Source organism: Xenopus tropicalis, chromosome 3 (assembly GCF_000004195.4).
Source record: "Xenopus tropicalis strain Nigerian chromosome 3, UCB_Xtro_10.0, whole genome shotgun sequence".
In the NCBI taxonomy this organism is placed as follows: Eukaryota; Metazoa; Chordata; class Amphibia; order Anura; family Pipidae; genus Xenopus; species Xenopus tropicalis.
In genome coordinates this window covers 153697873-153711686 of record NC_030679.2, presented here as the reverse complement: position 1 = coordinate 153711686, position 13814 = coordinate 153697873, and the positions used below count along the sequence as shown (strand labels likewise).

Sequence of the window (13814 nt, the reverse complement as noted above, 5' to 3'; positions counted from 1 at the left end):
TGAGAGATGTTGGGTTCTACACCTATATGGGATATAGTGAGTCTGAGAGATGCTAGGTCCTAGTGAGTGAGATATTGTGAGTTTGAGAGATGTTGGGTTCTAGCCCATGGTGGGATATTGTGAGTTTGAGAGATGTTGGGTTCTAGACCAGAACATGATATGGTGAGTCTGAGAGATGTTGGGTTCCAGACCTGGATGGGATTTTGTGAATTTGAGAAATGTTGGGTTCCGGACCTGGATGGGATATTGAGAGTTTCAAGATATATTGGGTTCTAGACCAGGATGGGATATAGTGAGTCTGAGAGATGCTGGGTTCTAGTGAGTGACTTGGGTGAGATATTGAGAGTTTGAGAGATGCTGGGTTCTAGACCTGGGTGGGATACAGTGAGTCTGAGGGATGCAGGGTTCTAGACTTGGATGGGATATAGTGAGTCTGAGAGATGTTGGGTTCCAGACCTAGATGGGATAGAAAGACCCTGAGAGATGTTCTAGTCAGAGTAATAGGTGGCATTTGTGAGACATGTTGGGTTTATTTCTCCTTTTCAGAACCTGGTTGTGGAACTGGGGAACAATACCATCCTTACTCAGCAAATGCCTGATGTTGGAAGCAGTGAGGGGTACAAGTTCCACCTTACTATCACCCCTAAATCTGTCACGCTGCAAAGCGGGGATGAAAAGGAGAGCGCAGACATATCTGAGGGAGAGTATACAGCCCTGAGAGGTTCCTGGATACACCATGAAGGGGTCCTTTATATTGGAGGGGCACAGAGTGAGTATCTGTACCCGCTGGGTACAACTGGGGTACAACCGGAGTACAACTGCTAGCTGTATATACATACATACCCCAGATGGATGCCTTTCCCTATAGTGGCCACTAGGTGCCCCTGGCACACCCCTGAGTACAGTATTGTTATACAGATACACTATATCACTTACTGACTGGCACAGCAGGGTTGCCTAGGGGAACTATGCCAGCCCAGTAAGGAGAAGCCTTTCCCTATAGTGGCCACTAGGTGCCCCTGGCACACCCCTGAGTACAGTATTGTTATACAGATACACTATATCACTTACTGACTGGCACAGCAGGGTTGCCCAGTGGCACTATGCCAGCCCAGTAAGGAGAAGCCTTTCCCTATAGTGGCCACTAGGTGCCCCTGGCACACCCCTGAGTACAGTATTGTTATACAGATACAATATATCACTTACTGACTGGCACAGCAGGGTTGCCCAGGGGCACTATGCCAGCCCAGTAAGGAGAAGCAGTTCCCTATAATGGCCACTAGGTGCCCCTGGCACACCCCTGAGTACAGTATTGTTATACAGATACACTATATCACTTACTGACTGGCATAGCACGGTTGCCCAGGGGCACTATACCAGCCCAGTAAGGAGAAGCCTTTCCCTATAGTGGCCACTAGGTGCCCCTGGCACACCCCTGAGTACAGTATTGTTATACAGATACAATATATCACTTACTGACTGGCACAGCAGGGTTGCCCAGGGGCACTGTGCCAGCCCGGTAAGGAGAAGCCTTTCCCTATAGTGGCCACTAGGTGCCCCTGGCACACCCCTGAGTACAGTATTGTTATACAGATACACTATATCACTTACTGACTGGCATAGCACGGTTGCCCAGGGGCACTATGCCAGCCCAGTAAGGAGAAGCCTTTCCCTATAGTGGCCACTAGGTGCCCCTGGCACACCCCTGAGTACAGTATTGTTATACAGATACACTATATCACTTACTGACTGGCACAGCAGGGTTGCCCAGTGGCACTATGCCAGCCCAGTAAGGAGAAGCAGTTCCCTATAGTGGCCACTAGGTGCCCCTGGCACACCCCTGAGTACAGTATTGTTATACAGATACACTATATCACTTACTGACTGGCACAGCAGGGTTGCCCAGTGGCACTATGCCAGCCCAGTAAGGAGAAGCAGTTCCCTATAGTGGCCACTAGGTGCCCCTGGCACACCCCTGAGTACAGTATTGTTATACAGATACACTATGTCACTTACTGACTGGCACAGCAGGGTTGCCCAGGGGCACTGTGCCAGCCCGGTAAGGAGAAGCCTTTCCCTATAGTGGCCACTAGGTGCCCCTGGCACACCCCTGAGTACAGTATTGTTATACAGATACACTATATCACTTACTGACTGGCATAGCACGGTTGCCCAGGGGCACTATGCCAGCCCAGTAAGGAGAAGCCTTTCCCTATAGTGGCCACTAGGTGCCCCTGGCACACCCCTGAGTACAGTATTGTTATACAGATACACTATATCACTTACTGACTGGCACAGCAGGGTTGCCCAGTGGCACTATGCCAGCCCAGTAAGGAGGAGCAGTTCCCTATAGTGGCCACTAGGTGTCCCTGGCACACCCCTGAGAACAGTATTGTTATACAGATACACTATATCACTTACTGACTGGCACAGCAGGGTTGCCCAGTGACACTATGCCAGCCCAGTAAGGAGAAGCAGTTCCCTATAATGGCCACTAGGTGCCCCTGGCACACCCCTGAGTACAGTATTGTTATACAGATACACTATATCACTTACTGACTGGCATAGCACGGTTGCCCAGGGGCACTATGCCAGCCCAGTAAGGAGAAGCCTTTCCCTATAGTGGCCACTAGGTGCCCCTGGCACACCCCTGAGTACAGTATTGTTATACAGATACACTATATCACTTACTGACTGGCACAGCAGGGTTGCCCAGTGGCACTATGCCAGCCCAGTAAGGAGGAGCAGTTCCCTATAGTGGCCACTAGGTGTCCCTGGCACACCCCTGAGAACAGTATTGTTATACAGATACACTATATCACTTACTGACTGGCACAGCAGGGTTGCCCAGTGACACTATGCCAGCCCAGTAAGGAGAAGCAGTTCCCTATAGTGGCCACTAGGTGCCCCTGGCACACCCCTGAGTACAGTATTGTTATACAGATACACTATATCACTTACTGACTGGAACAGCAGGGTTGCCCAGGTACACTATGCCAGCCCAGTAAGGAGAAGCCTTTCCCTATAGTGGCCACTAGGTGCCCCTGGCACACCCCTGAGTACAGTATTGTTATACAGATACACTATATCACTTACTGACTGGAACAGGTTGAACTTGATGGACGTATGTCTTTTTTCAACCCAACTTACTATGTTACTATGTTACTATGTATACAGATACACTATATCACTTACTGACTGGCACAGCAGGGTTGCCCAGGGGCACTATGCCAGCCCAGTAAGGATAAGCCTTTCCCTATAGTGGCCACTAGGTGCCCCTGGCACACCCCTGAGTACAGTATTGTTATACAGATACAATATATCACTTACTGACTGGCACAGCAGGGTTGCCCAGTGGCACTATGCCAGCCCAGTAAGGAGAAGCAGTTCCCTATAGTGGCCACTAGGTGCCCCTGGCACACCCCTGAGTACAGTATTGTTATACAGATACACTATATCACTTACTGACTGGCACAGTAGGGTTGCCCAGGGGCACTATGCCAGCCCAGTAAGGAGAAGCCTTTCCCTATAGTGGCCACTAGGTGCCCCTGGCACACCCCTGAGTACAGTATTGTTATACAGATACACTATATCACTTACTGACTGGCACAGCAGGGTTGCCCAGTGGCACTATGCCAGCCCAGTAAGGAGAAGCCTTTCCCTATAGTGGCCATTAGGTGCCCCTGGCACACCCCTGAGTACAGTATTGTTATACAGATACACTATATCACTTACTGACTGGCACAGCAGGGTTGCCCAGTGGCACTATGCCAGCCCAGTAAGGAGAAGCCTTTCCCTATAATGGCCACTAGGTGCCCCTGGCACACCCCTGAGTACAGTATTGTTATACAGATACACTATATCACTTACTGACTGGCACAGCAGGGTTGCCCAGTGGCACTATGCCAGCCCAGTAAGGAGAAGCAGTTCCCTATAGTGGCCACTAGGTGCCCCTGGCACACCCCTGAGTACAGTATTGTTATACAGATACACTATATCACTTACTGACTGGCACAGCAAGGTTGCCCAGTGGCACTAGGCCAGCCCAGTAAGGAGAAGCAGTTCCCTATAGTGGCCACTAGGTGCCCCTAGCACACCCCTGAGTACAGTATTGTTATACAGATACACTATATCACTTACTGACTGGCACAGCAGGGTTGCCCAGTGGCACTATGCCAGCCCAGTAAGGAGAAGCAGTTCCCTATAGTGGCCACTAGGTGCCCCTGGCACACCCCTGAGTACAGTATTGTTATACAGATACACTATATCACTTACTGACTGGCATAGCACGGTTGCCCAGTGGCACTATGCCAGCCCAGTAAGGAGAAGCAGTTCCCTATAGTGGCCACTAGGTGCCCCTGGCACACCCCTGAGTACAGTATTTTTATACAGATACACTATATCACTTACTGACTGGCACAGCAGGGTTGCCCAGGGGCACTATGCCAGCCCAGTAAGGAGAAGCAGTTCCCTATAGTGGCCACTAGGTGCCCCTTGCACACCCCTGAGTACAGTATTGTTATACAGATACACTATATCACTTACTGACTGGCACAGCAGGGTTGCCCAGTGGCACTATGCCAGCCCAGTAAGGAGAAGCAGTTATCCTATAATGGCCACTAGGTGCCCCTGGCACACCCCTGAGTACAGTATTGTTATACAGATAAACTATATCACTTACTGACTGGCACAGCAGGGTTGCCCAGTGGCACTATGCCAGCCCAGTAAGGAGAAGCCTTTCCCTATAGTGGCCACTAGGTGCCCCTGGCACACCCCTGAGTACAGTATTGTTATACAGATACACTATATCACTTACTGACTGGCACAGTAGGGTTGCCCAGGGGCACTATGCCAGCCCAGTAAGGAGAAGCAGTTCCCTATAGTGGCCACTAGGTGCCCCTGGCACACCCCTGAGTACAGTATTGTTATACAGATACACTATATCACTTACTGACTGGCACAGCAGGGTTGCCCAGGGGCACTATGCCAGCCCAGTAAGGATAAGCCTTTCCCTATAGTGGCCACTAGGTGCCCCTGGCACACCCCTGAGTACAGTATTGTTATACAGATACACTATATCAATTACTGACTGGCACAGCAGGGTTGCCCAGTGGCACTATGCCAGCCCAGTAAGGTGAAGCAGTTCCCTATAGTGGCCACTAGGTGTCCCTGGCACACCTCTGAGTACAGTATTGTTATACAGATAAACTATATCACTTACTGACTGGCACAGCAGGGTTGCCCAGTGGCACTATGCCAGCCCAGTAAGGAGAAGCAGTTCCCTATAATGGCCACTAGGTGTCCCTGGCACACCCCTGAGTAGAGTATTGTTATACAGATACACTATATCACTTACTGACTGGCACAGCAGGGTTGCCCAGTGGCACTATGCCAGCCCAGTAAGGAGAAGCCTTTCCCTATAGTGGCCACTAGGTGCCCCTGGCACACCCCTGAGTACAGTATTGTTATACAGATACACTATATCACTTACTGACTGGCACAGCAGGGTTGCCCAGGGGCACTATGCCAGCCCAGTAAGGAGAAGCCTTTCCCTATAGTGGCCACTAGGTGCCCCTGGCACACCCCTGAGTACAGTATTGTTATACAGATACACTATATCACTTACTGACTGGCACAGCAGGGTTGCCCAGGGGCACTATGCCAGCCCAGTAAGGAGAAGCCTTTCCCTATAGTGGCCACTAGGTGCCCCTGGCACACCCCTGAGTACAGTATTGTTATACAGATACACTATATCACTTACTGACTGGCACAGCAGGGTTGCCCAGTGGAACTATGCCAGCCCAGTAAGGAGAAGCAGTTCCCTATAATGGCCACTAGGTGCCCCTGGCACACCCCTGAGTACAGTATTGTTCTACAGATAAACTATATCACTTACTGACTGGCACAGCAGGGTTGCCCAGTGGCACTATGCCAGCCCAGTAAGGAGAAGCAGTTCCCTATAGTGGCCACTAGGTGCCCCTGGCACACCCCTGAGTACAGTATTGTTATACAGATACACTATATCAATTACTGACTGGCACAGCAGGGTTGCCCAGGGGCACTATGCCAGCCCAGTAAGGAGAAGCCTTTCCCTATAGTGGCCACTAGGTGCCCCTGGCACACCCCTGAGTACAGTATTGTTATACAGATACACTATATCACTTACTGACTGGCACAGCAGGGTTGCCCAGTGGCACTATGCCAGCTCAGTAAGGAGAAGCCTTTCCCTATAGTGGCCACTAGGTGCCCCTGGCACACCCCTGAGTACAGTATTGTTATACAGATACACTATATCACTTACTGACTGGCACAGCAGGGTTGCCCAGTGGCACTATGCCAGCCCAGTAAGGAGAAGCAGTTCCCTATAGTGGCCACTAGGTGCCCCTGGCACACCCCTGAGTACAGTATTGTTATACAGATACACTATATCACTTACTGACTGGCACAGCAGGGTTGCCCAGGGGCACTATGCCAGCCCAGTAAGGAGAAGCCTTTCCCTATAGTGGCCACTAGGTGCCCCTGGCACACCCCTGAGTACAGTATTGTTCTACAAATAAACTATATCACTTACTGACTGGCACAGCAGGGTTGCCCAGTGGCACTATGCCAGCCCAGTAAGGAGAAGCCTTTCCCTATAGTGGCCACTAGGCACACCCCTGAGTACAGTATTGTTATACAGATACACTATATCACTTACTGACTGGCACAGCAGGGTTGCCCAGGGGCACTATGCCAGCCCAGTAAGGAGAAGCCTTTCCCTATAGTGGCCACTAGGTGCCCCTGGCACACCCCTGAGTACAGTATTGTTATACAGATACACTATATCACTTACTGACTGGCACAGCAGGGTTGCCCAGTGGCACTATGCCAGCTCAGTAAGGAGAAGCCTTTCCCTATAGTGGCCACTAGGTGCCCCTGGCACACCCCTGAGTACAGTATTGTTATACAGATACACTATATCACTTACTGACTGGCACAGCAGGGTTGCCCAGTGGCACTATGCCAGCCCAGTAAGGAGAAGCAGTTCCCTATAGTGGCCACTAGGTGCCCCTGGCACACCCCTGAGTACAGTATTGTTATACAGATACACTATATCACTTACTGACTGGCACAGCAGGGTTGCCCAGGGGCACTATGCCAGCCCAGTAAGGAGAAGCCTTTCCCTATAGTGGCCACTAGGTGCCCCTGGCACACCCCTGAGTACAGTATTGTTATACAGATACACTATATCACTTACTGACTGGCACAGCAGGGTTGCCCAGTGGCACTATGCCAGCCCAGTAAGGAGAAGCAGTTATCCTATAATGGCCACTAGGTGCCCCTGGCACACCCCTGAGTACAGTATTGTTATACAGATAAACTATATCACTTACTGACTGGCACAGCAGGGTTGCCCAGTGGCACTATGCCAGCCCAGTAAGGAGAAGCTTTTCCCTATAGTGGCCACTAGGTGCCCCTGGCACACCCCTGAGTACAGTATTGTTATACAGATACACTATATCACTTACTGACTGGCACAGTAGGGTTGCCCAGGGGCACTATGCCAGCCCAGTAAGGAGAAGCAGTTCCCTATAGTGGCCACTAGGTGCCCCTGGCACACCCCTGAGTACAGTATTGTTATACAGATACACTATATCACTTACTGACTGGCACAGCAGGGTTGCCCAGGGGCACTATGCCAGCCCAGTAAGGATAAGCCTTTCCCTATAGTGGCCACTAGGTGCCCCTGGCACACCCCTGAGTACAGTATTGTTATACAGATACACTATATCAATTACTGACTGGCACAGCAGGGTTGCCCAGTGGCACTATGCCAGCCCAGTAAGGTGAAGCAGTTCCCTATAGTGGCCACTAGGTGTCCCTGGCACACCTCTGAGTACAGTATTGTTATACAGATAAACTATATCACTTACTGACTGGCACAGCAGGGTTGCCCAGTGGCACTATGCCAGCCCAGTAAGGAGAAGCAGTTCCCTATAATGGCCACTAGGTGTCCCTGGCACACCCCTGAGTAGAGTATTGTTATACAGATACACTATATCACTTACTGACTGGCACAGCAGGGTTGCCCAGTGGCACTATGCCAGCCCAGTAAGGAGAAGCCTTTCCCTATAGTGGCCACTAGGTGCCCCTGGCACACCCCTGAGTACAGTATTGTTATACAGATACACTATATCACTTACTGACTGGCACAGCAGGGTTGCCCAGGGGCACTATGCCAGCCCAGTAAGGAGAAGCCTTTCCCTATAGTGGCCACTAGGTGCCCCTGGCACACCCCTGAGTACAGTATTGTTATACAGATACACTATATCACTTACTGACTGGCACAGCAGGGTTGCCCAGGGGCACTATGCCAGCCCAGTAAGGAGAAGCCTTTCCCTATAGTGGCCACTAGGTGCCCCTGGCACACCCCTGAGTACAGTATTGTTATACAGATACACTATATCACTTACTGACTGGCACAGCAGGGTTGCCCAGTGGAACTATGCCAGCCCAGTAAGGAGAAGCAGTTCCCTATAATGGCCACTAGGTGCCCCTGGCACACCCCTGAGTACAGTATTGTTCTACAGATAAACTATATCACTTACTGACTGGCACAGCAGGGTTGCCCAGTGGCACTATGCCAGCCCAGTAAGGAGAAGCAGTTCCCTATAATTGCCACTAGGTGTCCCTGGCACACCCCTGAGTAGAGTATTGTTATACAGATACACTATATCACTTACTGACTGGCACAGCAGGGTTGCCCAGTGGCACTATGCCAGCCCAGTAAGGAGATGCCTTTCCCTATAGTGGCCACTAGGTGCCCCTGGCACACCCCTGAGTACAGTATTGTTATACAGATACACTATATCACTTACTGACTAGCACAGCAAGGTTGCCCAGTGGCACTATGCCAGCCCAGTAAGGAGAAGCAGTTCCCTATAGTTGCCACTAGGTGCCCCTGGCACACCCCTGAGTACAGTATTGTTATACAGATACACTATATCACTTACTGACTGGCACAGCAGGGTTGCCCAGGGGCACTATGCCAGCCCAGTAAGGAGAAGCAGTTCCCTATAATGGCCACTAGGTGCCCCTGGCACACCCCTGAGTACAGTATTGTTATACAGATACACTATATCACTTACTGACTGGCACAGCAGGGTTGCCCAGGGGCACTATGCCAGCCCAGTAAGGAGAAGCCTTTCCCTATAGTGACCACTAGGTGCCCCTGGCACACCCCTGAGTACAGTATTGTTATACAGATACACTATATCACTTACTGACTGGCACAGCAGGGTTGCCCAGTGGCACTATGCCAGCCCAGTAAGGAGAAGCCTTTCCCTATAGTGGCCATTAGGTGCCCCTGGCACACCCCTGAGTACAGTATTGTTATACAGATACACTATATCACTTACTGACTGGCACAGCAGGGTTTCCCAGTGGCACTATGCCAGCCCAGTAAGGAGAAGCCTTTCCCTATAGTGGCCATTAGGTGCCCCTGGCACACCCCTGAGTACAGTATTGTTATACAGATACACTATATCACTTACTGACTGGCACAGCAGGGTTGCCCAGTGGCACTATGCCAGCCAAGTAAGGAGAAGCAGTTCCCTATAATGGCCACTAGGTGCCCCTGGCACACCCCTGAGTACAGTATTGTTATACAGATACACTATATCACTTACTGACTGGCACAGCAGGGTTGCCCAGTGGCACTATGCCAGCCCAGTAAGGAGAAGCAGTTCCCTATAATGGCCACTAGGTGCCCCTGGCACACCCCTGAGTACAGTATTGTTATACAGATACACTATATCACTTACTGACTGGCACGGTAGGGTTGCCCAGGGGCACTATGCCAGCCCAGTAAGGAGAAGCCTTTCCCTATAGTGGCCACTAGGTGCCCCTGGCACACCCCTGAGTACAGTATTGTTATACAGATACACTATATCACTTACTGACTGGCACAGCAGGGTTGCCCAGTGGCACTATGCCAGCCCAGTAAGGAGAAGCCTTTCCCTATAGTGGCCACTAGGTGCCCCTGGCACACCCCTGAGTACAGTGTTGTTATACAGATACACTATATCACTTACTGACTGGCACAGCAGGGTTGCCCAGGGGTACTATGCCAGCCCAGTAAGGAGAAGCAGTTCCCTATAGTGGCCACTAGGTGCCCCTTGCACACCCCTGAGTACAGTATTGTTATACAGATACACTATATCACTTACTGACTGGCACAGCAAGGTTGCCCAGTGACACTATGCCAGCCCAGTAAGGAGAAGCAGTTCCCTATAGTGGCCACTAGGTGCCCCTTGCACACCCCTGAGTACAGTATTGTTATACAGATACACTATATCACTTACTGACTGGCACAGCAGGGTTGCCCAGTGGCACTATGCCAGCCCAGTAAGGATAAGCCTTTCCCTATAGTGGCCATTAGGATCCCCTGGCACACCCCTGAGTACAGTATTGTTATACAGATACACTATATCACTTACTGACTGGCACAGCAGGGTTGCCCAGTGGCACTATGCCAGCCCAGTAAGGATAAGCAGTTCCCTATAGTGGCCACTAGGTGCCCCTGGCACACCCCTGAGTACAGTATTGTTATACAGATACACTATATCACTTACTGACTGGCACAGCAGGGTTGCCCAGGGGCACTATGCCAGCCCAGTAAGGAGAAGCAGTTCCCTATAATGGCCACTAGGTGTCCCTCGCACACCCCTGAGTACAGTATTGTTATACAGATACACTATATCACTTACTGACTGGCACAGCAGGGTTGCCCAGTGGCACTATGCCAGCCCAGCAAGGAGAAGCAGTTCCCTATAGTGGCCACTAGGTGCCCCTGGCACACCCCTGAGTACAGTATTGTTATACAGATACACTATATCACTTACTGACTGGCACAGCAGGGTTGCCCAGTGGCACTATGCCAGCCCAGTAAGGAGAAGCAGTTCCCTATAGTGGCCACTAGGTGCCCCTAGCACACCCCTGAGTACAGTATTGTTATACAGATACACTATATCACTTACTGACTGGCACAGCAGGGTTGCCCAGGGGCACTATGCCAGCCCAGTAAGCATAAGCCTTTCCCTATAGTGGCCACTAGGTGCCCCTGGCACACCCCTGAGTACAGTATTGTTATACAGATACACTATATCACTTACTGACTGGCACAGCAGGGTTGCCCAGGGGCACTATGCCAGCCCAGTAAGGTGAAGCAGTTCCCTATAGTGGCCAGTAGGTGTCCCTGGCACACCTCTGAGTACAGTATTGTTATACAGATAAACTATATCACTTACTGACTGGCACAGCAGGGTTGCCCAGTGGCACTATGCCAGCCCAGTAAGGAGAAGCAGTTCCCTATAGTGGCCACTAGGTGCCCCTGGCACACCCCTGAGTACAGTATTGTTATACAGATACACTATATCACTTACTGACTGGCACAGCAGGGTTGCCCAGGGGCACTATGCCAGCCCAGTAAGGAGAAGCCTTTCCCTATAGTGGCCACTAGGTGCCCCTGGCACACCCCTGAGTACAGTATTGTTATACAGATACACTATATCACTTACTGACTGGCACAGCAGGGTTGCCCAGTGGCACTATGCCAGCCCAGTAAGGAGAAGCAGTTCCCTATAGTGGCCACTAGGTGCCCCTGGCACACCCCTGAGTACAGTATTGTTATACAGATACACTATATCACTTACTGACTGGCACAGCAGGGTTGCCCAGGGGCACTATGCCAGCCCAGTAAGGAGAAGCAGTTCCCTATAGTGGCCACTAGGTGTCACTAAGGGCTTAGCTGCCAACATAGGAACTGCATGGCCCATAGCAACCAGTCAGCAGTTGGAATTGGACCAGAGTCCAGACCAGAGTTGGACCAGAGTAGGGCAAGTTAGGATGCTGCTGCCCTGTGGCCAGTGGGTGGTTTTTCTAATTAGCCAAACTGGGCAGGAGGTATTGACCTGGGGTGCCCTTCCCAAAACCAGGCTGTCTGGGTCATAACAGGACAGGTGGCCACCCTAGTCTCCCCCGGTAGCCATTTGGGTTTGGGCCCCAGTTTGTATCCAGTGGGGGCCATATAGATATTCTGCCCTGTGCGGAGGCGGAGCTTGTAGGCAACACTCCTAGTGCCCTTCTCTCTCATCCCCAGGGGCAGAAGAGGAATCTCCGGGGCATTTCCGTGGGTGTCTGCAGAACATTGTGGTGCAGGGAAGTCTCCTCGACTTGGACTCTGCCTCGTATAAAAGCAACAGCGTCTGGGCCCACAGCTGCCCCCTGCCCACTCCTCAGGGCTGAACCCCCAAACTTGCCCCCCTTCTAAATATATGGCACCTCCCACCCCAAGAAACTTCCATGGTGATAACTTCCTGCTGCCAGGAATTCTGGGAATCACTTCCCTGGATGGATTTTACTAATACAGATCCCTCCTCCCATCTGTAGGCGACAGCCAATAAGGAGGCCAGGCCCATATTTATCCATATCTCATGTCTGTGACCCACATTCTATGGTTCTGGTACCTGTGGGCCCCACAGCTATCAATAAGGGGCCGCGAGCGGATATCTTCCAGGTTTTGTTTGTGGAATTATCTGTTCCCAAAGTCTAGTCTTTTGGACTGAAACATCCGGAAACAATGTGGAAGTTCCAGATCTCTTCTATGTAAAATATTCTGTCTAGAACCCATCCGTGTGGAACATGCAGCTCTGATCTAGAACCCATCCGTGTGGAACATAAAGCTGTGATCTAGACCCATCAACATGGAGCATGTAGATCTGATTCAGAACTCGATTGTGTGCAACATGCACATCTGATCTAGAACCCATCCCTTTCACTTACCCACGACAAGCATCCAAATCTCATCTTAATAAAATCTAAACTAGAACTTATCCTTGTGAAAGAGCCAGATCTTTTCTAGAATCAATTTGGTTTCAGTCAGACACGTCCTATGGTGGGAGGGTCCCACAGTGCCACACTTCCTGTTTGGGGGGAGGGTCCCAGTGAGCTTACAATCTACGGTCCCTATCCCATTCCCATCAGCCCCTGCCCCAGTGAGCTTACAATCTAAGGTCCCTATCCCATTCCCATCAGTCCCTGCCCCAGTGAGCTTACAATCTAAGGTCCCTATCCCATTCCCATTAGTCCCTGCCCCAGTGAGCTTACAATCTAAGGTCCCTATCACATTCCCATCAGCCCCTGCCCCAGTGAGCTTACAATCTAAGGTCCCTATCCCATTCCCATCAGTCCCTGCCCCAGTGAGCTTACAATCTAAGGTCCCTATCCCATTCCCATCAGCCCCTGCCCCAGTGAGCTTACAATCTAAGGTCCCTATCCCATTCCCATCAGTCCCTGCCCCAGTGAGCTTACAATCTAAGGTCCCTATCCCATTCCCATCAGTTCCTGCCCCAGTGAGCTTACAATCTAAGGTCCCTATCCCATTCCCATCAGTCCCTGTCCCAGTGAGCTTACAATCTAAGGTCCCTATCCCATTCCCATCAGCCCCTGCCCCAGTGAGCTTACAATCTAAGGTCCCTATCCCATTCCCATCAGTCCCTGCCCCAGTGAGCTTACAATCTAAGGTCCCTATCCCATTCCCATCAGTCCCTGCCCCAGTGAGCTTACAATCTAAGGTCCCTATCCCATTCCCATCAGTCCCTGCCCCAGTGAGCTTACAATCTAAGGTCCCTATCCCATTCCCATCAGTCCCTGCCCCAGTGAGCTTACAATCTAAGGTCCCTATCCCATTCCCATCAGTCCCTGTCCCAGTGAGCTTACAATCTAAGGTCCCTATCCCATTCCCATCAGCCCCTGCCCCAGTGAGCTTACAATCT

At 51.0% G+C, this 13814-nt stretch overlaps 1 protein-coding gene across 2 annotated transcripts in view; it reads left to right on the top strand.

Moving 5' to 3' along the window:
- The window catches only part of shbg (sex hormone binding globulin), a 62459-nt gene extending 49587 nt beyond the window's left edge, over positions 1-12872 (top strand). For both annotated transcript variants that reach the window (XM_031899657.1, XM_031899656.1), the window contains 2 exons: positions 547-769; positions 12140-12872. In XM_031899657.1, the coding sequence (XP_031755517.1) occupies positions 547-769; positions 12140-12285 (369 nt within the window). In that variant the 3' untranslated portion in view covers positions 12286-12872. The remainder of the gene's footprint in view (positions 1-546; positions 770-12139) is intronic.
- The last annotated feature ends 942 nt before the right edge of the window (positions 12873-13814 follow it).